Source organism: Bombus terrestris, chromosome 11 (assembly GCF_910591885.1).
Source record: "Bombus terrestris chromosome 11, iyBomTerr1.2, whole genome shotgun sequence".
Taxonomy (NCBI): domain Eukaryota; kingdom Metazoa; phylum Arthropoda; class Insecta; order Hymenoptera; family Apidae; genus Bombus; species Bombus terrestris.
Window position 1 is genome coordinate 13,495,361 of NC_063279.1, and position 27,585 is coordinate 13,522,945.

At 33.3% G+C, this 27,585-nt stretch overlaps 2 protein-coding genes and 1 long non-coding RNA gene across 18 annotated transcripts in view; 1 reads left to right on the forward strand and 2 right to left on the reverse strand.

The window, feature by feature from the left end:
• Positions 1 to 1,989: 1,989 nt before the first annotated feature.
• On the reverse strand, positions 1,990 to 5,815 carry LOC100645919 (TBC1 domain family member 13). 4 transcript variants are annotated; one of them, XR_007225725.1, is made up of 12 exons: positions 5,437 to 5,814; positions 5,295 to 5,368; positions 5,046 to 5,171; positions 4,633 to 4,786; positions 4,409 to 4,565; positions 4,327 to 4,332; positions 4,054 to 4,252; positions 3,791 to 3,992; positions 3,596 to 3,718; positions 3,467 to 3,524; positions 3,162 to 3,318; positions 1,990 to 3,070 (listed from the first exon to the last, which is right to left on the reverse strand). XR_007225725.1 is itself a non-coding variant. In XM_048410079.1 (11 exons), the coding sequence occupies exons 1-11, from the start codon at positions 5,454 to 5,456 to the stop codon at positions 3,241 to 3,243; spliced, it is 1,197 nt and encodes a 398-aa protein (XP_048266036.1). In that variant the 5' UTR covers positions 5,457 to 5,815; the 3' UTR covers positions 1,990 to 3,240. The 4 variants fall into 4 exon arrangements, 3 of the variants coding, with proteins under 3 accessions (XP_048266036.1, XP_048266037.1, XP_003399005.1); XM_048410079.1 differs by having other exon boundaries at positions 1,990 to 3,318; positions 5,437 to 5,815; XM_048410080.1 differs by having other exon boundaries at positions 1,990 to 3,318; positions 4,327 to 4,329; positions 5,437 to 5,813.
• Positions 5,816 to 5,967: 152 nt separating this feature from the next.
• Positions 5,968 to 27,585, forward strand: part of LOC105666235 — a 31,539-nt gene continuing 9,921 nt past the window's right edge. For 4 of the 11 annotated variants that reach the window (XR_007225727.1, XR_007225728.1, XR_002308136.2 and 1 more), the window contains exons 1-2: positions 5,968 to 8,103; positions 8,171 to 8,289. This is a non-coding gene — a long non-coding RNA (uncharacterized LOC105666235). Of the gene's footprint in view, positions 8,104 to 8,170; positions 9,424 to 27,585 lie in introns of those variants that run through there. The other 7 variants (XR_007225733.1, XR_007225732.1, XR_002308135.2 and 4 more) reach the window with 7 other exon arrangements.
• The window catches only part of LOC100644452 (helix-loop-helix protein 11), a 160,299-nt gene continuing 142,682 nt past the window's right edge, over positions 9,969 to 27,585 (reverse strand). For 2 of the 3 annotated variants that reach the window (XM_012313550.3, XM_003398945.4), the window contains exon 6: positions 9,969 to 27,519. In XM_012313550.3, the coding sequence (XP_012168940.1) occupies positions 27,195 to 27,519 (325 nt within the window). In that variant the 3' untranslated portion in view covers positions 9,969 to 27,194. The remainder of the gene's footprint in view (positions 27,520 to 27,585) is intronic. The other variant, XR_007225724.1, reaches the window with a different exon arrangement.

Here is a 27,585-nt window from a genome sequence, read left to right on the forward strand (position 1 = left end):
GTCATTGGGGATTCGATCATTTGACTCCGCCTATGAGGGCACAGATATTGGGGCACCTCTTTATCTTGTTTAACGTTCGTATGAATGCAACGGCACGGGAATTTCCAGGATAGGTTGTCCTAAGTTGAAGGCATGCCTTGGAACAACCGGTTCGACCACTCTCCAACGAAACCAGGACCCGTTCTTTCAAATAGAATCTTATGGACGTGATGAAAGATCGAAGACGAGGATTTCAAGATGGTAGACAAGTCTCGAATCGTTGGTTCAATTTTGTTGAACCTTCATCTATGAAGTTTGATCTATTTTTAGATATGATAAAATATTTTTACGATTCATGTGGATATTTATAAATTTTAGATATGTATAGGGACCATGATATTAAAATAATATTTTTACTCGTGATAAAGAAATTGGAAATTTCAAAATTGTTGATTTATATATAAATTGTATTAAATAATATAGAAATTGAAATTTGCATTGTAGATTCGTGAAATTTGATTGTTACATGTCTAGCTTTACTTACATCTTCATCTTTTTCTATTTCATGACATTAAATTTATTAAAATATTTTTAGTCTTAGTTTCTTATTATATTCTTACTTATAATCTTATATAATAGTATTTACAATCTTTTTTCATTAAATCCTTCATTTCCTATACAAAGTATGCATTTATTTTAATAAAGTGAAACCACAGCCATCCTAATAGTTTATCATAGAGTAATAAATATTAGCGGCTATCTGTAACAATAAATTAATATTAATATATGTTTGAATGAATCTTTTCAAATTCGTGGAATCTTTGTACATAACGAACCAATCAGCATCATTCGAACGCCGCCGAATATTGACGACGCCGTACGAAGTTGACCGAGATCAGGTTCTTAGCGCTGATAAGAAAATGAGCGGCAAAACCCTGCACCGTACAAGCATACAAGTTTTTGATCATTTTCGCATGACAAGAGTTGATTTGGCTGCGAACTGTCCTGTTTTTGCGTCCAGGCTTTCAGGACATAAATTAAAATATCGTACATAAGCACAGCGCAACAGCGACTTAAATTTAAGGCACAATAATAATCTTAAAAAAAAAAAAAAATGTAATAATGCATGGCTACGTCGTACCGTCGCGTATCGGTACTTTTGCCTGTACCACCCTACAATTAGAATTCAGCGTTTATTCTGGAAAAAAATCATGTAAAAAAAAATATGTAAAAAACCAGGAATTAATAAACAAAGATTTAAAAAAAAAAAAAGAGTTGATTTGGCTCTATCGATCAAACAGCAGGATCAAATCATTGCAGAATTACATAATTACACAAATTATTGTACAGAAAATGATGAATTTATTGTACAATTGTACGGTTACTGCAAATTGACGAAACATTTAATTGTTTAAAATCCCTCCAACATCCACAATCCTCAAATCCTTTTTAACTTCCATTAGTCTAAGTAATAAGTTATAAAAAATGACGAAAATTTTTGATAAAATTAGTGAATATTAAGAGGATAAAACAGCATTAAAAAGTATTCGAAACCTTCTGAAATTCCTGAAAATTCATTTTCCAAGAAAAATTTAAGAGCAGAAAATTTAGCGCACGAATGAAAAAATTTGTAGAGACAAAGAGTATGCAATCTTGAAGGTGGTAACAATGTGTCGATAATTCTTGGAATTTGATGTCAATTTTCAGAATTTTCGACAGTTATTTCACGGATATTTTTTCATACAATTTCGCTTAAAATTTCATGTGTTCTTAACTAATTTTTTCATTAGTTTCAATTTATTTTATTTATTGCTTATCATGAGTTCCTACTTCAACCATTGCTGGCGGTGCAATCTTATTCTATACTCAATCGATAACGTCGAAAGTGATACTTAAATGGTAAAACATTCGCAAGTTAATAAATAAAACAAATCGCAAAACTTCAAAGTGTGAGATAAACAGATAGAAAAGGTGGGTTATAGAATATATATAGAATTGTAAAGAAAACAATTTATGCAAATATAACATTTTTTTATTTTATAAACGCAGAACAAACGACGCAGGTCATTACAAAAATAAGATTACAAAATATAATATTTCACTTAAACACAGTACGTAATTATTGCGCGTACAAACGATAATAATATTAGTGTTTAATGATTACAAAATGTATGTCGAATCAGCCAGTATTACAGACGCATTCGCACATCTTTTATTTTCTTTCTGCGCTCTTGTAATTATTCAATAACTACTAGATTACCTTTCACACCTTTTTCGTTAAGAAATTTTTATGAAATCTCAACTTACTAATAAATGCTTTTCTAAATATCCAAACATTTGTTCCTTTCGTTTTTTTTTTTTGGACATAACAAAGATTAGATCTTTAATATGGCTGAATTTTTCATTCACAGCACAGTTCTTATGTTTTTCTTAACCCTTAACAAAAGTACTTTTTATTCAAAATGTCTACTTTTTAAAAGTAAACTTGCTCCTTTCTTTTATTGCTATTTATATGTATATATCTTAATCCAATCATTCAATCAAAAAAAAAAAAAGAAAAATAATAATAATAACAATAAGATTAATGACGATACTGTAACATAAAATTTTTAAATGTAACATCCTTTTAATATTTAATTTACATAAAATATTTAAACTCACTTATTTATATAAATTTAAACATGCTAAAGTGCAATCAATTTTCTAGGAAGAAAAATAAAGAAAAAATACTTAAGTATATATCTTATCAATAACAAATAACTAAATATATCTGCAGAAATGCGATAAGAATCATTGAGTTTACAACTCACTTCATTTCTTGTTAAGGGTTAAATGAGTCTCTTTATCTCGATTAATAAAGAAACAGAGAGCCAAATTTAGATTCTACCAATCCCGGCCTCCCAGAGACATACAAATGGAGAAATTTTTATATTTTGGGAGTATAAAACGTTGTTTAAAATCATTTTACGTTTCAACGATTCTTACACGTAATACGGTATTTACGTTATATCTATATATGTATATATCTATGCGAACCATTTAGAACGACTCTTTTAGTTCTGATAAGTTGTTCGCGTAAGGATGCTCAGGCCTATGTGTAAGATCATAATTTGCATTGTAGAAATGAGAAAATGAGAGAAATAAGAAGAAACAAAGGGAACAACAGCGTTAGGAATATATACCTTTGAAGGATGTTTAAGCACTCCATTCCAAACGATTCGTTTATACTTTCAATTCTTTATGAAACAGCACAATTACACGTTACGATGAGTTCAGACTTTTGCCTGCCAATGCAGCTGCCTTAGAAAGTACTATTTGGATGTCAACCGAAGGAAAATTCTAAAACAAAATCAGAATAAACATAAGCATTAAATTCAATAATATTTCAAAGGATATCTTACTGAATATAATTTTTTCGTTTAAGTGCAAAAGATATACGTACATTCAGTTTTAATTTTCTATGTGGTATAAAGGAAATATAACTTACTTGTAAAAGTTTAACATTTGTAGCAAAGTCTCCGGCAAGTAATTGGTCCCTCAAGAGTCTGAAAATTTTCACATGCTTAAATTATATTCATATTTAGAACTAAAATTTATTACAACAAAAGATACTTACAAAATCATGGCACAGCAAATATGTATCAAAAAACTGAATCTATTCTCGTCAGCAAAAAGAGAATCCCAAATTCTCATGACATCAGGTAATGGAAATTCTTGTGAAAGAAGAAGCGTTAGCCATCTAGAGAGAGGATAATTTTTATTTATAAAAATAATAATTTCTAAAAAAAGAAAATTATTTCTATTAGCTTACCTAAAGCTATAGTATTGAGGACATAATTCTTGTTGATGCAAACGCATCCAAACTTCAGGGTCATTAACTTTGACTTGAGTTGTGAGCTTACCCATCATCGAATTTATTCCAAACTCAGCTTCATCCAGTGATTTTATAAAGAAGTCACGGATCTCACTCATCAGATTGGTGAAGCAAAAAAATGTATCTGCTTCTGCATGTTCTATAAGAAATATGTAAATGTGAAATATAAAGAATTTAAAAGTGTGTTTTTCCATGATTACCTCTCCAGTTTTGGTCAGGATCACAAGCAAATGCATGATATATAGGTCCAACAATTTCATTCATACCCTGTACATATCCTTGTCCTGGATTTAATTTGGCATACAGAAAGAGTATCCTTTCTAAAACTTCCCAATGAGCTTCACCACCTTCCGCTAGTGGTGCATAATCTTCTGTAGCTTTTCTAATAGATACTGCTATCTATAGGTAAACAAATGAAGTTTTTTCACAACACTAATTTAAGATATGAAATTGAAGTAGTTAAACGGTGTTACCTGCTGCTTTCCATCCGCAATAAAGCATAAGAATCAACATTAATACCATTTTTTATTTATAGTATCATTAAATATGAAATACCTTAGTGATACCCAGTCCCTTTCTCTCTACATTTGCACTTCTTAAAACTGTATGTTGCACTCTATGATGTAAACGTCTCTGTCCATTAGCATTTACAATCTCTTTACGTGGATAATCAGTGCCTTGTTGGAAGAACGATATATCAGGACATAATCTCCTATAAATATAATTCATTATATTTCTAACACATAAGAAACTGTTACAGCATATGGTCAAAAACATACCTAACATCTTTGTCTATTTGTAGAAGAACTTCATTATCCTTAAAGTAGGTTTGCCACTTACTATCAGGATTTAAATTTAATGGATGATCGTGAAGTGTAACATCTACTCTTTCTCCATCACTATTTGCTTCACCTGGTGTAACAATGAGATCCTCTGCAATGCAATTTCATTACTGATTAATTTCATTATTTATACCTTTATGATCAAAAACCACAGGTGAAAAACATCATGAGTTACATTTTATTTATATATTATATATATATATTTATCTTTTATAGAAGAACAATAAAATTCAATATGCTGTTAATTAAATTCACATCAAAACTATCTTTCCATCTGAGTTTGGTATTAACTTATCATATTTTTCCATGTGATCTTCAACTGTAAATCAAATAAGAGAAACAAACTGTACCAATAAATGTTTTATAAAGAGTTCTTTTACGAATAAGCGTTTCTGACCAACTGGCTCTTGTTGAAGGTAGATAATTTAATAAAAGTTTCCAGCATAGAGGTCTCAAACCTCCTTCATCCGGTATTCCTATAAATAATTAACCATCAATTAGTAAGCTTTTCTAATCTATCCATTTATTACAACATCCACTGTGACACACAAAGAAGATTAAAAGATATATATATATACACACATATATAAAACACATACCATGGAAGCATAATCGTTTGAGATTAATAAGATCTATTTCTTCAGCGTTTAGTGCATCATCGAATTCATATAATCTAAAGAAAGAACAAGTATACATAACTGAAAATTTTTCAAATCAACTAAGATTTCGTAATATAATTACCTCTTTCTTAAAATACTCATGGTGACTGTGCGCGGCACATGCGGTGCTTAACAAGAAATCCACTATGTTCTTATCGGCATTCAATAGGCATGTGGGCGTAGAGCAATACCCACTTCTTACATTATTGTCAGTGGCCGGCCAGATTGACAGGCAAACTAACCGCCATTTTTCCTGTTACGCACTGATCGACCGCTTACATCAAACAATGATTCAAGGGTCTCGTATTAGGGTGCGGAATAATCTTTCTTATCATAGCAATATGGCACTTTATACTCGTGACTTCGTAACTACAAGCACGTGAACTACAGTTTCTGCACAATCTACTCGCAGTCGTGGTGGCGGGATAGCAACGAGTAACAAGGGGAAGATACAGGTGTGGAAATCACTCTCCAAACGGCACTACGTGAAAGTTGTAGTAATCGTATAGTGTTACAAAAACCTTATAGGTTTTCCTAAAATGGATTTTCGTTTTTTAAATATCTTGGCTTAAACTTTATATGGATCAAGTAACTCAGATATATGACACATATGTTTCAAAACGTACTGTAGCTATAATGCTACGATACGTATTTACTACGCGGCTGGTTCGGGTTCAAATCCGGCAGAAGGTTTTTACTAATTCTCATTTATTTTTCTACTTTTTTTGTTTTCTTTCGTTTCTCTTTTTTACGAATCTTACCGTAAAAATATTATATATTACGTATTATATATATTTATAAATATTATATACTGTATTACATATTATATATTAATATTACATATTATATACCACATATTATACATTATTTTACATAAATTTCAAACTTGAAAATGCATTTATAACCTAACATATTATCCTAATCGCCTCATTCACAAGTGTAAATATATTATTAAATGATACAAAAATAGATAAAATGCAAACTTCTGCTGGATTCGAATCCGAACTAGCAACTTTCTAAGCAACTACCATAACGTTATTCTATTACTATTGGGTTGTCCGGAAAGTTCGTTCCGATTTACATTTCGATTCATTATACATTTATTGAATTATATAGATGGCATTTTGTTCCACAACCTTTCTCCATCTTTCACGTAACTCGAATATTCCATCCTTCCAGAACCTCTCAGGCTTTTCGGCGAAAAACTTTTCAATATGATCTTTCATGTCGACAAAATTCCTTAAAAATCGAAACGAACTTTCAATCAAAACGAACGGGCAATCAAATAATTTACAATATGTAGTATTCTATCGAGACTTGAAGCTAAGACAAAGACGAATTAGGATTAAATATTATCAATAATTAAAGATTATAATCAAATTTAATCGAAGAATATAATCAACTATATATAAATCAATACTAATATAAATATATCAATAACTAAGGCTAAATACTATCGAAGACTTCTACAGACTATAGTAATACACACATACACTTATTATGTGTTAGTTGAATAGTATGTACGAGGATTCTACATATATAGTAATTGCCATATACAGTTGTATAATATGTATTTATGCGCAGAGCATACATAATTCTATTGAGTACATTACTTGTCGCCTGTGGTTCAGGTCAATCATCAATAAAGGTTGGTATTCTTCCTATAATTGTCGCAATAACCAATGTCTGAAGTCGAACAGAATAGTTGTTCAGTTCGTGAAGTATTCTTTTGTCTTGTAGTTTTCGATTGTGATGGTAAGTTATAAGCATATTTTCTGACCTCTGATTCAGACCTTGCGCCTCTAAATGTACGAATTTTTCAGTCGAGGTGTATCCAGTTTATTTTGTAATTTCGAAGTATTAAGGGTAGGTGGAACTAAACATTAAGCTTAACACTATCTTCGATGTCTCTTACTTTGATCCAGTGGTTTCTAATTATTTTCAGTATGAGGAGGTCAATTCTTATCATATTAGCTTTGTCGTGTAGATCGCCTTTGTTAACATATTTTGTATCGACCTTTGCCCGTGACTTCATTTACGTTTGGACTCTGTGAGTTTGTCGGATATTTATTATATTTATTTTCCTGTATTTGTTTTTTACCATCTGTATACAAGGCCGCCATCTCAAGCATTATCTGATACTTTGTCCAGGTCAATTAGTACTGCCCGCAGCATTGATTTATATTGTTTGTCCAATAAATATCATATGTAAACTGTGTTGTGCTTGAATTAGTTACATAATGAGCTTATTGGTTTCAATTTACTTTGGTGGAATTATGGCTTAGAATACTCTGCTTATTTTCAGATAATAAACAAATAGCACGATCATTCGACAAGATTATCTTTTTGCAGATGATTCATGGGGAGAGGTTTGCAGTTATCCAGGAAAGTATTTCATATTTAAACAGTTGTTGAATGATACTGTTTAGTGGTTTGTTAATGTTAACTATAGCTTCCATGTAGTGCCATTTCAAATGCGATGTCCACAACTGTGACTCCCTCTTGTAAGTATTTAATCAAGTGATTTTCCCAATGTAATAGCCAACCTACATATTGGTAGACCAACAGGATGAGAGAACTTATAGATACTCAACATACTGACTCAACTGTTTCACATTTTTCGCAAGTGAATGTGGCTGATCTGTAACGTGCATATACATACTTACATCAACACACATACGTGTACACATATACGCGTACATACATTCGATGGATACGAAAGCACAATGAAGATGAAACTGTTAATGTGGTAAGTTCATAGGGCGTGAAATAAGAAACCTGGAGGGTCATTAACATAGCTATCTTTTCGTTCGAAGGGGCAAACAATTGCGAGAATTTGATGACGGAGATAATTTTATGGCGCACATTTCCGTAGTTAAAAGGCTATTTCTGAGTCAACGCTTTTAATTTTCCATGTTTATGGTGTTCTTAATAGGTAAGTAATAATAGTCCCAACAGCATATTGATTCGTCAATCCTAATCGAAGTTCGTTCGGGTATCACTAGAACTTGTGCAGAACCTGTATATCCTTGGTAATATTACTCACACTTTTCTCGCCAAAAATCAGGGTAATAAACAATGTGTAACGCATGAGCATTCTGATCAGGCACTTTCGTTTTGAGACTTGCTAGACATCGAATCTAGCAATGTCAGTCTCGTGCGAGCTTTTTGGAGCTCCAAGCAGTCGTAGAGTAAGTTAGTCTCTCAGTAGTCAGAGAGAACAGTCTCGAATCGCTAACATCATGAAGCAGTTCCCGAAGAGCTTGATATTGTAGATTAATTTACTCAGTCGGTAACGTTAGACGAAGCAACGGATCCTCAAGACAAATTAAATGTATTAAGTTTAATGCAGAATATATTGATAATGAAGGTAGAGATGAAGAATTAGGTAAAGAAATATTAAGTTCAAATGTTAGGGGCAAAAGGGAAAGAAAACATGATAGTAGATAATACAGAGACAAACTTAACTGCGCATAGGAGAACGATATATTTAACAGTACATTCATGAATTTGAATTTTGATTTTGAATAATGTGCAGACAAATTAATGAAAAACTATAACCTGGACAATAAAGTGAACTCTGTCAGGCGCTTTTAGATTGCCGTGTAGAAATGAGAACATATAAAAATTCTTTAGATTTTTGTCTAGTCGGTTTTGTGCGACCAATAAAATGTATGTCACATCATTTAAGAAAATTTCTCAGGATTTGTATCATACAGTATGCCGTTTAGATACAAATAAATTCCGTAATGTAGCAAAGTTTCTTTGCTCACTTACTATTTACCGATTCTATATCGTGGCAAGTATTATGTTGTATAAAATTAATCCGACAAATTCCAACAGGATATTCATCAAAATTTTATTTCAAGAACTTACCGAATATGTGCAAGTATCTGAACTTTAATCAAAGTGTGAAATACATTACGTTAAAGCATACATTTGAAGATTTGTTATCGCAATAAATCCGTTTGTTTCAGTTGTCTCGCAGATGATCTAAGGAAGCATTTGAATAAAATAGAATTTGTACAACAAAAATAAGTAATAAATATTTTTACCTTTTATTAATCCATATTGTTAGTATATTTATCGTACCACAAATCCGTACATTATTCAATGTCTTTCGAATATGTAATGTACATAGTATAGTCCCACAATCCTATATTGCAACAAGTACATAAAATATAATGCAATACAAAAAACAGAACAATGTACTATATAGGTAATATTCGGATAATCGTATAGCCATGCTTCTTGTGTTTGGTTGCTCTACCTCCCCAATTTTCCGTGTTGTGGCTTCTTACTTATTCTTTCCAGAAAATTTTGTTCTCGTATATTCTAGCCTTTCGATGATTTATATACAACTTGTAGGAATGGATATTTGTAAATATCATTGAAATATGGATTTTAGGGGAAGAAGATTTGATATACGATGTATACGCATATATACATATACACGTATGTATATACATATATATGTATTTAAGGAAAGAATGTTAAACATTTTTTTGAAGATTTGTCGTATTCAGTCAACAGCTTTTCGCAGGATTTTCGCGTGCTCCTTCATATTCTGCTAATATAGAATAAATCATTGGGAGTAGGATAAGAAAGACAAGAGACGGGCTAACATTGTTTATTACTTTTTGTATTCAAGGTATCTCGAATGAATTATTACAAGCAATAATATAATCAAAGGTAATGAATAAAAAGCGATGAAACTAAACAATCAGACGTTACACCTCACTCGTTATTGGTCACAATTATCTCATTCTCGAATGATTGATTTTATTTCGCATTTTTACGGTTCTTCTCTCACGCTCTCTCTCTTTCTCTCTCTCTCTCTCTCTCTCCATTTAATAATTTGTACTTCTCTATTGGCGCAATCCCTTGCCTCTCTATAGTCTCTAAGAAACCGGTTGATTGCTTCACCAACGTCGACAGATTTGCGAGGTTTTACTATACGTTATCTTTACGACGATAATAATGTCGATGAAACGATGCGACTCGATTTCGTATTTATTACCAGTCTTCGGCATCTCTCAAAACGCGTATTCTATCGCACGAAAAATATAAAAAGAAAAAGGAAGAAAAAAAGAAATAGGAAATATTAAATAAAACGAAAAATATAGTAAAAGATCATCGACAATGATTACTTACAAATAAAAGATACAAATTCTATTTCGTTGATTGAGAAAGGAAATTTCTCCTTTAGAATCTAAAATGTAGTAGAAAATTAACGGACGAAATCGGAGTGAAAAAGCATTCGAAAGTTTGAGGCGGCTATTTTCTTGTTGAGATCATTTTTTCTTGTCTCTTCGTAGTACGCGTGATTCCATTTCTATGCACGCGTGCATACGCATCTAAACAAGAACAGGGGGTGGTTAAGTCCGGAAAACTAAATTGAGTCACATCGTTACGAAGATCATTACGTTTAACGACGACAAATTAGTCGTCGTTTACATCAACGCGTTCGATTCAATAAAATCTGGTTGATTAACAGTAAAATGAACGTGTTTTAGTCGTAATAATTCTCTTTTTTTTTTTTTTTTTTTTTTTTTTTTTTTAGTCCATAATTACATACCGTCGTTCTAAATGGATGGTTATTCTGGGAATATACAAAGTACGTAGAAAAAGAAGGGAAAGTAAAACGTTTCCGTTTTTACCTATGAATTAAAATGCTCCACCTTTGTAAATATGTGAACGAATCTCGCGTAATAGCTAGAATTACGTACTGGCGGTTTTAAAGCGAGCCTTCTCGGGGAAGCGGCAAAATTCTATGCGTGGGCATAACCAGTGCAGTCATTTGAGGGAATTCCTGACGAAGGTTCACGAGGTTCGTACTTCTCACACTCTGCATATATCCTTCTTCCGATTTTTATTTCTTCATTCGAATAAAATTAATTTTTCAGAAGTCGTTCTTACAGTCTCGACTCCCTACATATTTTTAAAATTTTTTTATTCAAATATAAGTTTAAAAGTTCGAAATGAAATTACGTTTTCATACATAACATTTTAAATCTTGCAACTTCATTAAAAAAAAAAAACGATCAGTAAACAGATTTTAAAGATTATCTGAATACCAAAATGGAAAAGAAAGTGTGAACAGTCGACAGTGTGAAAGTGTCGAGAGACAAAAGTCGAGCCTCGTATCTTCGCGTGAAAAATATTTCGGCAAAATACACACTGTAATTTCTTGAGCACGGCTTAAAACCGCCGGTAGAATCGATGGATACCGCCGGGTTAATATTCCTTTACTTTTAATCATAATGTATCGTTACAATGTTCGTATAACAATAAAGCAATATGCAAATAGTATGAAGACATTTTTTCTCAAAGTGTTTTCCGCTCGTGTGGCGCGTTCCGTGCATCGCGCGAGTCGAGTTTAACAATAAAACATTGCACTTTCATCTGTTTCATTCGTTATCTCATTATTTTCATTTCGATACCTCCTTTCTTCTTTTTTTTCTATTTCTAATTCGTCTACGTCTCACAATTCACATTTTTCATTTCGTATTTACCGCGCAACGAAAACAGCGCGTAATTTGAAAAACAAGAATACAGGCAACCCTCGATTCTTCTTTTTCTCTTGTTCTCGTCTAATTTTTTTTATTGCTGATCGACATGGTGCAACGTTTCATCGCCGTTTATATAATAATACGTTATTTAATATAATAAATTATCTTTCATATAAGGGTATAATATATTATCCGATAAGATAATATATTATTCTCGAATAGTTATTTTCTTACGCGAGTTTGCAAGGGTTCGCGTGTCTTTTACACATGCCTTAAATCAAGTCGTCTTCTTGTTTTTATCAACTATTTCTACCTTTCTAATTAATTCTTTTTCTTCTTTTTTTAAGTCTAGGTGCGTTTTAAACGTTTCAAACACCGCCTGGCGGCTCTTTGGAAACGACCGGTCTTCGAACCCGTTGCGTCTGCACGAAACATCCGCTCCGAGCTTTCTCCGACGTTTTTATTTTTTCTAGTCGTCGATATAGTAACCAAGTACATCTTAACCCTATCGGTCGACCTGAGCGAATTCGAAATCGCCAAATGTAAGTTAACTCTTCGAGGATCATTGTGACGCCGTCATCTCGCTCTCCAGCTTGCAAAACTTTGTTTCGCTACACGATTTATGAATCAGCCGATAACCTTGCATAATTTGCACTCTTTTTTTATTCTTATTTGTTACTTTATCCAATTTAATTCTAATCTGTTAAATATTTATAAAATATCGTGTGTCAACACCTGAAGCCCGGAAGAGTTAAATAAAGTGGAAAAACGAGATACAAAGTCGGCCGGTTTTTCGCGATTCGCTCGAGTCGCTCCAGTGCAGTCGTATGTTTCATACCTTTTTTATTTTTTACGTTTTTTTTTTCATCCTTAATTATTACGACGCTTAGAATACACCATTCTATCTCTTTTCCTTTCTTTTTCACAATTCTTGCACGCAGACACAAATATACACGACTTTCTTTCGCCCCATCTCTCGCACATTTTTCATTTTCGTCTGTACGCACGCCTAGTTCTATCTAAGTTCGCGTCCTTTCTTCCTTTTCTTTAATCAAAGTTCAAAGAAGGAACGCCGTTTTTTAATAACCAGTCTCTGGTCTTCTAGAAAACCTTCGATTTTCTTTCCTTTTCCTTTTTTATTTTATTCATTTACGTCGAATTACAAGATTCGACGATCTTTCTTTCTTAATACTTTGATGACCGGAATAGATCTTCACGTTGGAAGTCATTAGAGCTCGTTTCAATAAAACAAATTATGCCAAGTAACGCGTGTTATCTTATCCCCTGAAGTGTCTACTAAAACGACTAACAATCGCGTGACGATAGATGAGCAGACTGTGGATATTTATGCGTTTGAATCTAAAAAATTCTTTAGAAATTTCATAAGTTCATCGCCTATTGTCAGAAAACTTGCGTCTCTGAATCTAATTTAACTTGACTATCTTAGCTAATTGTAAGTGACAAAAGAAATAAAAAAAATCAAGGGAAATATACTTTTATGCTTTTCTCTTATACTCATCTGTAGTATTTTGTGACTGAAACTAACTTTCATTTAGGTTTCGCTTCCTTCGATCATATTTATAAAAATGTTAATTTGCATAAACATTCGCAGTCTATAGACGAGAGTCCGTAGAAATAAATAAATAACGACTGTACGAAATAAATTAGAATTTCTTACGATTCGTGAATTTCGGTCAGCTTTCTTCTCTTTCGCTTAATTGGAAGAAATGCATCGATTAAAAATCTAGTAGACGTGTTTACATTAATTAGTTAAATTATATTTCAACAAAAAGGATCGCTTGACTTAGTTTAAGCTCCTTTAAGATCCTTTGAAAAGCAAAGAAAATATCCGTTTTTAACAATAGAACTACCGATTTATGTGTGTGTTTAAATACATTACAATCTACTATACATACATTTCAATTTCACAATAAAAGTAAATAGATACATCTACGAGATTATGTTTCTATCTCAATAAAAATGAGCGTTTCAATTCTTTAGAAATGGAAAAATTCACATTTAAGCGTTTAAAAGTGAGAAAACTAATTTACAAGTTGTTGGAAGTGAACAAATTTTGTAAACACGAGATTGTAAAGACAAAAGTACTAAAATCCACGATCCTGACGAGTTTGATAGTTCTAGTGTTAAATCTACCATCCCCTGCTTGCTCGTTCGAGCATCGACTCGTTCTGCGAGTTTTCTATTAAAACTTTAAATTCTCTTTTTTTTTCCTTTTCTCTAACTACGAGCAGCTTGGAATATACGCGCTCTCAACGTTTACGCTCTATGTCGTTAATTCGTTTCACCCAAGAAGTTTCTTTATTCTTCACATTTCCTGTCTGCCTTCTCATCCCCGATTTCTCTTTCGTTCCGACGAATTCATTCGAAAAACGTACGAACAAATCGCGTTAATCGCCCTCGATTACCACGAATCGATTTTTGCAATAGACATCGAAATAGAAAATTCGTGAGAAAAAAATTGATTCTTCGTTTTTCTATAAAATCAACCGATTTCTCGGGACAAAACAACTTATTTCACCGATCTAATTAACGATCTCCGTTGAATCTTCGCTGTTTCACGCGTGCTTCGCTTGTTTTCGCTTTCTTCACATATTTTCTCAGCGAGCACAGTGAATTTATACGCGCTATTCATCAAACAATAAGATTCGATGGACAGAAGTACGCGAGGGAACGAAATCGAACATTTACAACAATCTCACGTTAGTCTACGCCTATATAAATAAAAGATAAATTAACGATCGGCTATCTAAAGGCGCGATCTCCTATAAGCGTCAGACGCGTACGTCTGACATACGCGACAGACGCATTTATACCGATACAATAAAGTAGTACGTTCGGCTTGTTTTAAAACTGTATTCCACTTTATTTATATGTAAAGAATCTTTTTTTTCTAAACAAAGGTACACTAAATAACGAATGCATAAAGAAACAAATGCTTCACGTTCATATTGAGTTAAGCGATTTGCGTTTAGTGGAACCGAAGCACGCGGCGTCTCGTGCTTGCAGAAAATGTCCCATGTAGAGAGGGATGCAGTAACTGTGTCTAGTCGAAAGCAGTGAACGTGTACGTCTGATGCTTATTGGAAATTCAACCTTGGTAAAGTAATCGAGTTACTTTACTTTACTTTATAGAGAGTTACATTGTTCTTTCCCGATTTCCCTCCATCCCTTCATTTCTCTTCCTCTTTTTTTTTTAATTTTCATCTATTCATGAATTTTAATTTATGCGTAATTACATGTTTGAATTGACTTGGATCTGTTTGAATTTTCAATTGTTTCGTTGCCGCACGAGTTGTCTGGAAAACGCAACTCGACAATCTTTGCGATCTCTCGTGTCTATCGATTGATTGCACTTCACTGAACTTGTCGTTAAAAAGTGCTTGAGGAAAAGAATCTCTTTGATTGATTGTTATCGATCTATAAGAACGTAGCATCTTTTTTTCAGTTCTATTGAGAATGAAACGAACAGGCTTTTAAAACGTTGACAAGCTTGCGTGGACGTGATTTTTGGCAATTAGAATTTTTAAGTGAAAAAAGAAACGATATTGCTTAGTATATCTTGTATCTTCCCTCAAAGAGATTTGTTCGGAACTTGTTAAAATATATGTACAACGAAATTGGTGGATTTGATGTAATATTAGATTATCTTAAAAGTTTCTTTCGTTTTATACGGAAATAATAGGACAAAATGGACCATACATAATTCAATAAAATAATATAAAAGAAAAAAATGTTGTGCGTCTATTATTTCCTTATAAAACGAAAGAAACTTTCGGGACAACTTAATACATTGCCAGAAATACACGTGAACGTGACGTTCTTGGCGCATCGAGTGCGAGCTGCGATATTAGGCACTTAACATTGTCACCAGAGATACATTTGTTATGTGCAATTTAAAACTAGGGCGGTGAATCGTGTATGACTTTAAGAAACTCGTAGAAAAGATTATTTTAGACCCGCGTTAACCCGTGTTTTTACAATATTTTAATTAAGCGTTTAATTAATATATTTTCGCACTATTTTCATATTTTCATTAAAGTAAAAAATTTGATATTTTTATTAATTTTCCTATAATAGAGAATAAAGAAAGACGCGTGTATAATTTCATTTAAAATGATTTTATAAAATAATTAATTAATTTCGTATTAGATATTAAATCTGTATTAGGAATTATTTGAAAAAGTAAATTTGATGCCATTTGTAAAAAATATTTTTCACTACACCGGGCTAACGCAGGGCCAAGTTAGTCATCATCATATATATATTTTTCATTCCTGTTTGTTAAGAATAAAAACCATTGGACAAATTTTAGAATATTTCCATATCGAATAAAAATTCGTCGTGTTTGCATGCGTAAGGTAGAACATTCACGTATATCCGTCTTACAAGCTATCAAAAACTCTGTAAAATGTACAAAAAGTTGGTCTTCCTCGGCAAATTACAGATAACAAGTTGAGATTCCATTTTAATTATCTTTTTCGGTTAATGATTTTCTTCATGATTTTTATTCCCTTTCGGGATGAACAGAACGACAGTCTTTCTAGATATGCGCAGAGTCCGGTGTTTCTTGTAAAAATTCACTAGATCCATTCTCTCTATTCTTAAAACGACACGATTAATTATTATCAAATTACGGTTTATTATTCGTAACTGCTTATTCGTAACGGTCGTTGGCACTAAATGCCCTGTGTAAATTAGATAGCGGTTTATCGATCATCGAACGTGGTAATTAAATCTCCGAGCATACACGCACGCACACTCTTCACCTCTTTCCACATTTTTTTCGTTTTTCTTGTTTTTTCCTTTTTTTTTTCTTTTTGTTTTTAGTTTAGTAGAATTTACGAAAGAATTTATTTATTATCCCGCAGAAATCGACACTTTGTTAACCCACACATCGATAAGAATACTGTAAATTTAAAGTTATCGATCTTTTACACGAAACAAAGTCGTCTTCTTGATGCATTTTAACAATTACTGTCCGACAAATTTTAAATAAAAGTCACTATGTAAATGATGAATATTCGAATATGGGTAATAAACTTAAGGATGTATTAAGATTGAAGAAACATTTAAATGTTAATAATATTACTTCGTTATTTCACAATTCCATTTTTTTATCTCGGATTTGGTTAACTCAATATCGCATTGTTTGACTGTTAGTACGTGAAATTCAATATCTTATTGAATGTTCTCATTAAAAAATTAAGAAGGAAGAAAGTTTAGAAAAGAATAGCGCTGTACCATTGCGAATTTATTTTTTCTCATTTTTTCCTTTTGCGTGAACATTTGATAAAAGAAGAAACATATTTAACAGAAGTATCGAAAGAAATAAATAAAAATCAAGAACATTCTTTCTCGTGATCGATTACAAAATAAACCTTACGAATTCTAGAATAAAATTAAGAATTACAGCCTAGATTACAAAAAGGAAAGAAAAAAAAGATGGCAGAACGAACAGTATTCTCTCCGCTGTGCGATTTCCCGTTTAAACGTTCGTCCATCCAATGTTTCAATAGTTTAATCAACAAAATTATATCGATAAAAATCTTCCTATAGCTACAAGGAATCGCAGAATCTTCTCCAAAACAAGAGCCGATCGCAAACAAAACAAAACAAAAAAGAAAAAAATAATCGTTAGAAACATCGTTTTCTCTCTAATATATTTATAATTTATAAATCGCAGCTTTTAAAAGTATAGTTCTATATAAATCTATGATAAATTAGAGTTCGTCGCTCGGAACAATGATTTATTTTTACAAGCTTCCCCGTGAAATTTCGACGATTAATAAGTTACGCACCACGATATCAAAGAAAAAAGAAATGCAAGAAAATTACAATCTCTATCGTGTCGATGAGTTTGAAATGAAAATATTGTATATAGAAGAAGGAAGAGAAAGTAAAGTTAGAGTTAAATGTGGGAATATTTTGAAAATGTTATTTAAGTGAATTTGCAAGTGAGAGTAAATGTGAATATTAATTATTGGAACGGTTTCACGCGTTCTCGGACACTCATTCATTGTTCTCTCCCTTTCCGTCGTACACAGTTTGTTTCTTCTCTTTATACGAATTGATTACAAAACGAGTACATTCGAATCAATGGCAGTCTGTTCTTGTTCGAAACATTGGAAACAAAAGTGGATTTCGCATTCTTCTTAATATCGTAGACCATTCAATTTTTGATGAACGAACTTTTCATTGCGAACTTTTTAATATTCCATAATGTGTCGCTTATGACATTAATTCATTTAGGAATTCATTTGTTCCAAATGAAAGCCAAATAATGAAATCGTCGATGCAACGCATATTTTATGCCTACCACTATTTTAATAACGATTATTGTTAGGTTATTTAGAATTGTTTGGTTTATCGAGCCAGTTCACTTTTGTTCTCAATGTTTCATTTCATGTGTTTATATAGACGGAATTTACGGCGCGTTGCGACGTTCCTCATTTTCTTTTTCGGCTTTCTCTTGTTTCTTCCGTGATTCATATCTGTTTTCGTCTAATTTGTTTCATCTCTATTTTCGTTTCTTCAATTTGTTCTTTCTACGAGGGAATGCAGACGCACGAAGCAAACGTAGCGCTTGAACTTGAGGAACATTTTCTTCTTTGCTTTCATTGTTTTCTGTTTTGTTGTCCATTATATTTAAGATTATATAATCTTTCTTTCGTTTCGTTTCAACAATAAGTCGATGTTCGAGGGCCTGCCGAAAATTAAACGATGAAACCTCGATCACAATGGATTTCTTCTCGATTTTCTTCTGAGCGAATAAAACAGATTATCATATACGCATATTAGCTCCTAACGACTAGACATTCTTCAACGTTCGAAACTTACGAAAAAAAATAGCCGCCAATTTGTCAGATCGCTACATAATCGAGGTATCACCGCCATTTAAATCGAATTCTTCTATTCCATGTCCTTTTTCAATTTACATTCGTGAAATAATCGTAAAGAACAGAGAAAAAAAAGACTAATACTGTTACAATGTTCCCTTCGCGACAGCTTGTAATTTTCCACCCATTCTTCTCGTTTCTATTTGAACGATTAATTGGACGGCGCTTCGAACTAATTAGGTACATGGTTTTCATCGATCTCAAAGTCAATAAAATTGTTCCATCAATTCTTCCCTCTGTTTTTTCTTTTCACGTCCCTGTCTTTATCAATTGTTCTGTTTTCAGTTCCAAACATTTCCATTAAACATCGAGTGAACGTGTTTCTTTGCCACTGATACGAAAAAATTTATTGATTTTTATTCAAACTAATTTATCTAGAAAAAAAATTATTTTTTAGAGACTCTAGACGTGTCCAACCTACTATAGTACTATGTGTTTAGGTCTAATTTAACGGAGGATCAAAATTAATTTTGATTTATCGGCCGATCAAATACACGAATATTGTCGAACGCTGTTCGAAAAACCGCATGTATATAATGTCTTATACAGTCTTTAATTTGAATCTTAACTCTATAAGAAGAGGAAAAAGAACTGTATTTTCCCTTGTTGTTTCGTTTTTTTTCGTTTGTCTTCGTAAAATTCAAGAAACAAACATTCTGACTTTCCTACAAATAAAAACACGTTAAACACGCGGAAAAGAAAAGAAAAGAAAAAGAAAACAACCAAACCGCCGTTTTCTCTCTCACCTTAAACGAATGTCATCTCGAAGAATTTATCTCTAAATTCTGTTATTCAGGTCTATTCTCAAAAAAAAAAAAAAACGAGAATTCCTTTGAACCTAACGCTTATTCATCTTGTTTATTCGCTGTTCCACTAAGTGTACTTCGATTCTCACGCACACTATTCTCTCCTATGTTCCTAACGCTCCTTTCTCAACAAATTCGCAATCTTTAACGCTATTCACATACATCTTTTTATTAACCTTACACACGCAATACGTTGTGGCCGCCATTTTAACATTCTAGGATTTATAATATGCACAGTGCTTCTTTCTTTTCCTCGATTTTGGGCCTGTGGCGACCGAAAGTGTGATAGAAAAATAATTACGATGCTCGATCGATTTATCAGAGGCACTCCGTTCTCTCGAACTATTTTCAGTCTCATTATCAACGTCATTTACTTATTCGAGAGATGAGAACACTCGAGAGCACACGAATCGATTTAATATCCCTCGTCCTCGTTTAAAACTTCGATAGAATCTTGAATTTCTTTTAAATGAGACATTTGAAATCAAAGTGACAGACAAAAGTTACGTTAAGATCAAATAGATTAATCATACATATCAGCTGAATAGTATATTTTTTATCAATTAAAATTCTAATATATATTAGTTACGACGAAGAATATAAAAAGAAACGTTTGCTTTCTTTATTCCCAGGAGACAGTTAATCGTCCATTTTGTATTCGCAGTGGACGATCAAGAAACAGCTTTCAGTCGCCATTTGCCGCAAAAAAAGTACAAATCGAAATTAGCCTTAACATTAAACTTCCTCTAATTAATTCATAATCGCTCGCACAGCCACGCTCGCCTAAATGTTAAAAGGATTCTTCTTCTTCTTTGTCGCTTCTTTTCCTTTTTTCCCACTACTTCTTCTTTTTTTCTCTTATTTTATTCTTCATCTTCGTTTCTCTTGCTCTTTCTTCCTGTATTTTTCTTTTCTTTATAATAGTAATTAAACTATTATGATGACTCTTCGCATTTTACCTCTAATTTTTTCTTATTAAGATTCTTTTAACTAAGTAATGTTAAAGTATAATGAAGATATAGCAACCATTGTTTCGTGAATTTATATGTATAATTTATATTATTTATTTTCTTCGTTTTTACCGGGGGAATTATCGAATTCTAAAGTGGCGTTTTAAATGCTTCTATATTCTCTTCTCTGTCTTCCTGTCTATGTGTGTATATCGTTTTAAATCGTTTCTTCGTTTGAGTGAAGAAATGCAGCAAGGTATAAAAACAGGTTCAATGAAACGCCATTCAAAAGTCCGTCATTTCTTCTATATTTTTCTGCATTCTTTATTTGTTCTTGCGTTGTTATATAGTTTATCTTCTTTGTTAGATCTTCAATTTGTATGCGATGTAAATGGTAGATTAAAAAACATTTATGGTAAAAATTGGAGGAATTTCCTTTGTTTCCGAGTATTTGTTTCATCAATTATTAAAAGCTGTAAATCGATAACACATTTAAACGTAACTATTCGAGGACGTTGACGTGTATTGCAAAAAGGAAAAATAAAAAATAAATTAATCGCTGTTGATAGTAACAAAGTTAAAAATTTGTTCTCTAACATTTTTGCGGATTTGCAAAGTTTAATTGGATCAGAAATTCCTATTGCTACGTGTACATTGTATATCGAAATTTAAATGGACGAAAGAGTACTATTTTCATAATACATAGGCTTGATAATTATAAGTAATTCATTTCAAACATAGAAGTATAACTAAATATTGGAATCGTTAATGTTTTATTTTATAATTATTTAATAGCATAGAATGGATATAATAATCGAAATCTGATTTTCCTCAAAGCGCTTTCTGTCAAACACTGGGCAAAATACACGTCAACGCGTTTTTCTACCGCGAACCAACTTTACGAGAAATATATTACAGGGAAGAAACGCATGATAGACCCACCCATACACCAACTCATCAAGTTATAGTCTGTATATACAGTAATGAATAAAAATATTGGCACAGATCAGATTTTAATAATTCTGTGCAAACCTGCAAAACGTACGATTGCTTATTCAATTTTGTTTGTAATATATTTTCATCGCTATTGTTAAGAAACTGTATCGAAATTACCTCGCAAATAATGAAGAATATATAACCATCTGTTTTTACTCTGATTTTTTTTATATATGTATATAGTATACACACATATAGTATTTATTATTGTAAAAACATATCTTTTATCTTCATAAAACAATAAATTACTGTATTTGTGTCTTCCAATAATATTGCATTCTTGCAACTTTATTTCGTTGCTTTGTCCTTAATGGGTACAATTAATATGGCAAAATTAAATGTCATAACTTTGCAACTTTTGCTCCTTATATTTTACAAAAAAATAAACAAAGAACCATGTCTTTTACAAACCCACATAAAAGTTTACAAAATAAGCTGATCTATGCCAATACTTTTGTTTATCATCCGACCGCGGATTTCTATGCATTTATGTAAAAGATAAAAATGGACAGAATGCATATAATATATGCAAAAATATATATAAAATACATATCAATAATTCAATACATAAAACAAATCTCTACCAATAAAGTTCATTGATCAAGTAAATTCTATTTCTTTAGTTGTGTTTATAAAACCATAGATTCCCATAAAAGTCCGCAGTCTACTCATCACCGTACTCTTCACCGTGGCTCTTATCATTCCTAAGAACTTCGTTTCGTCATAAACGAAATATAATTAAATCAGGCCTGCATTTGTTCGCCAAAGATATAACAAGTACATTCTCTCTCAAATTCTTAGATTTTTAATAACATTCGAACAAGTATAGCTCGAGAGAAAACGAGATTTGATCGAGTTGCACGAAGCCTTAGGAAGGTTAAGGCTTTTTCCCCTAAATGCTCGCAAAGTAAGCTGTGTAAATGCGTATGCATAGCGTATGTAGTTTTCTCGCGTGTACTCTAGATTCGTCACTGCTTCTTTCTTACATTTAGACGCAATGTATGCGCGCAACATTCTCGTATACATTGTACAAGCTTTTCCATAATCTATGGAAGCGCTCAAATATTTAAATTACAAGTGTTCCTTGCTACAAGATACAATATCTTTTCAATAATTATCATTTCGAAGAAGTTCTCGCAAACCTTAATTTCACAAAAATTAGTGGCTGTCTTTTCCAAATAATTCGCTTGAAAACTATTACTTCGAAGAGACATCATTAAGTGAGTGTTCATAGAGAAGAAAATATTCTAATAAAAGAAAGTGTGAAGTATCGTTTAAATAACACTGATTTATTAAAACTTAAAAAAATATTATTGACACGATAAACGCTGACAATTTAATTTCCTTGCAGATCTGTAATATTCATGTTCATATTTTATTCGCGACTTGACTAAATTATCAAAACGCACGTTATCGAGTAGCAAGAAACACGAGAAAACGAAAAGTGTCGCGTACGCGTGATCACGCATTCAGAGCCGAAAGAGGGGAGATCGATCGCGCGCATACACGCCATTACAATCGTATAAAATCACTCTCGAAAAAACGATTGACGAAATTTACCGAAGAAATCGTCGAATTATCTTTTTCCACGTCAGAGAAAAAAGAAAAATTAGGAAAGGAAAGAAAAGATGAAAATGATCGAAGAAAACTCGTATCTCGACTTCTTAGGCCCTCGTGCGTCCTCGCGCGAACATCGACCGCGAGATTTTTGTACATTATCCTTGAACAAGGTTTATCTTAATTCCTCGAAGGTACGATATATCAAAGTTCCATTAGTTACACTTTCATCGTGGAATTTTAAAGGTTAACCCTATCTTTATATAAATGGTCTCTCCGTACCTGTCGCGACACGAAATGTTTTCGTGGCGAACGAAGTGTGAAAAACGTGGAAATAGCGGCGTTGAAAATCGTAGAAAAACGATGAACGCGTGATAGAAAAAGTTGTCGCGTCAGGTACGAGAAACTGAAACTCTCTTCCATTTTCTTTCTTCTTCTCTCTTTCGTTATGCTTCTTCTCCATTGCAAGCTTTTTAACGTCGGCCTTAGATAATCACGTGTATAACCTACGTAACATCGCTATAATAGTATATACACACAGTACAATTACGGATTAGCGTTCACATTTATCATACCGATAGACAATATTAATAACATGGTTGTATCTTCATTGTGTACTCGCTGCTAACAATTCCTACGTACTCTCTAGCTGCTAAACGTTAACTAAAGTTCTTAATCTTTACGCCAGTGTTTCATCCTCGTTTATCTCATAATTCTTTCTGCGTCTGCCTTTTGCTTATGTACTTATAAACACAAGTGTATGTATATCTAACAATGAAATCCCTCTCGATGATAGGCATACTACATATTCGCTCAAAACTCAATACATACACACTCTCCCGTATCTTCATCGCATGGAAAACTAAACCGTGTGTCGGTATATCGAATGGCGATCGAAAGGATCCACTGTTTCGATCTGGAAAGAAAAGAGACAAAGAAAAAAAATAACTAGACGCATGCGTTATGTCGGTAATTCAGTCCGTGTTTATTTTTCTAGGGTTAAGAAAAAAAAGATGCAACGTAAAACGAGAGAGAAAGAGAGAGAGAGAGAGAGAGAGACGCGTTTAACTCAAACGAATGTATGTGTGTCTGTTTATATAGTAGAACTTCATTTATTGAAACGAAATTTTGTTAACTGATTATTTGGTCCCTCTTGCACAATGAAATTAGTATTATTAGTGACATTTTACTAATCATAAGTTACAAATTATCAGTATTAATAAGTTCTTTTGATAATAAAATAAATGAACTTTTACAAATCACAAGTCATTTGCTTATCCTATTTAACATGTGCCTATAAAAGAGAAGTCTAACACATAAAATTCATAATTTGTCAATTTATTAATTTTATTAATATTTATGATAAATTATTGTGCAAGAGAATCCTGAATATGAACTTTTATTAAGCGCCTCATAAGCCAAATTGATCAGCATCACTTTTTGTCAATTTCTCAGTTTCATTGCGTGACTACATGATTAATATTCAATTCTCAATAAACAAATGACTTACTTTCACAAGATCATTTATTGCAAAGAGATAACAAAAATAATAATAAATTCTAAAGTAAGATTAAGAAATAGTGTCTGCAACATCGTCACTCTTCTCTACTTTTCAATTTATACAGATGATCAATATGGCTTTGTCATAGGGTCATGTATAGTATAGGCTCTTGTTATATATGCACATTATTTCCTCCATGAATAACTTCAGCTTTCAGATAAACAAAGTTCTACGATATTTGATTGATCGGTATTTAAATCGCGTTCGATCCAATCGAGTAGATCGTTCTTCCCTTCAAAAGGCACGAAGAAATCATGGCTCACTTCTCTCAAGTTTCTTAACCTAAAAACATCGTGCTTCGTTCGACGTACAAAAATTGTTGGGGGAAAAGTGTTGTTGCGAGGATCACCGAAGCATTGTTGTTGATGGTGATTGCTCCCAGTGTTTCAGCCTTCTGCGTTTCAATATATATATATATATACATACATGTATATATTTTTTTGTTATTTTTTTATTATATGTTTTTTTGGTTTTTCGAATTTTCGTCTCGCGATTGAGGTTAGGAGAACAAGTGAATATTAAAAAAGTGTACACACGGTAGAAAAAGTCTGCCTCGCGAGCTCGAGTGTCGTAATATGCATGCCAGACACGATTTACGAGAAGGGAGTGAATGATCATCGTTTCAGCGGCTGATCGCCGCCATTTTGGATCGAACGCCAAGTCTACCAATTTTCTGTTTTTCGTCGCTGGCACTACTACTATCTACGAAGGAACAAAAAGTCTGGTTACTCGATATTTGGCACAGATTAAACGGAATTTCTTGCTCGCGTGTGCTCTCTCGTGCGACGAGATCACTCTTCGACTGGATAACTATGTTTTTCGCTCTGCCGTTTTTTTTTCGTTTTCTCTTCCTAAATTGGTTCATGGAAACAATCGGTATTTTTCTTTTTATGGCTATTTCGCTTAGGTGCATCTTAATGTGTGTCAAATATTAAGCATGCGGCGTGTATGTGTAATATACATATACGTATATTACATATATATATATATATATATATATATGTATATATATATATATATATATATATATATACATATACACATATATACGTGTAGTATGCGTACAATGTGTGTGATCGATCCTGTTGATCGAACTATCACTCGAATAATATGGTACTAAGTCCATATGAACATCGTAAAAAAACAGAAACATAAAGAGAAAAACAAGAAACAGAGAAAAGAAAAGAAAAAAGAATGTACGGCGTCGTCGAGAGTGTATCCGCTTCCTATAAGTATCTTTTATATGTATATATATAGAATGCTCCTTTTTTTTCCTTTTTTCTTTGAATTCTCGTAACAATGTAAAAAAGAAAACGCAAATGTGTGTATGTTGTGTGTGTGTATATATCCATTATATATATCTATATACATATATACGTATACACACATACATATACATATACATATATGTATATACACATTTCGCGGAAGGGGATCGTACTCGTTACATTGTCTCATGTATATACGTATATATCGTGTGTACATATGTATATATCGGTACGACATACAGCATACGCAGCCTTACGACCTAGGAATAATTATTATTGTGGTAGCATGTCGCCTTAAGTCTATGGAAAAAAAACAAGAAAAAAGAAAATGAAAAATCCTGTCTCGTTAACACACGAGGAGAGAAACGCCCGCTTCGCTGTCTCGATTTGCGAAGTGATGAAGGGGATGAATGTTGGGAAAAGACTAACAATTCAACCCTATTACGGGTGTTATTGGGGATGACAGCAGGACAGGGAAGAATCTTTCTTGGGAATGAGGGAAACGTTTGGGTTCACCATCGTGTTCTTATTGCAAAGAAAGAAAATAAAAAAAATAAAACGGAAATGGAACACGATGGAGAACCTAACTAAGAGGAAAATATATCGGTGGTATTTACAAGAACTAGCGAGAGGATGATTGGAGTGGGCGATGAAAAGTAAGGTTAGGACGAGGGAAACATTTCGACGACTCGGTGGCGAGGATCCTTTCGTCGAGCTTCGACTTTTTGGCCCCACCCTCGTTTCGAGATTTTCATAACCTCAAACTCCACCGATAGAAAGTATGTGGTTAGATAGCTTTCTCGTTTGATCTGTCGATACTTATTAACCAATAAACGATCATCTAATCCCTCGAACGTAAACAGCAACAGATTTGAATCTCGATGGACTCTGGGGACAGATCTATGCTCGAAACGACGGCGGACGACAGGCAGTAGGAACATACGAAAACGCCGACAGAGCAACACCGATACAATGGTCGGTCGGCGGTTACAACAGCGAACGCAAGGAGGCGTCCCGAGCGTCTTCGAGGAAACGGAGCCTCCGACTCGAGCGTCGACTGTGTCGCAGAAACATCCTTCTTTCTTCTTCTTCTTCTTTATTCTCTCGGTTGGATTCTTAACGTACGTGTTTCTGTGTACACCCTTTTCGAAGGATGCGTCTCTTGATGTCTCGATGCGTCGCGGGTTTTCGACCGTCCATTAATCTCGAGCGGAGGCGAGTTCGCCATGGCGAACGCGCGCGTTCAGTTTGCTGATCGCGACGCGCCTTTTGATCACGAATGCTTCACTACGATCACGCCCGGTCGCTGCTGGGCCTGTTGCTGTCTGTGGAACTGGAGGAACTCGGCCTGTAGTAGCCGCTGCTTCGCCGTCGGCGACGCACCTGGCGTAGTAGATGATTTGCTCGACGTGTTCACCGTTTGTTTGTTGGTCAACGCCAGCGGCATGTCCTGCGCTGGCTCGTCGCTGAAGAGATGGTCCCCCTCCAGGTGACGTATCGCCTCCACGATCGTTTCCAGATTCTGTCTGGAGGTGTTCGCTAAATAAAGCCTCGCCTGAGGGGAACTGTCGTCTAGGGAGTTCGAAGGCGACGGCAACCTGGAATTAGAATGATTTTTCTTTTATACGTTCTATCATGTAGTTTTACAAACCGCATATTTATGC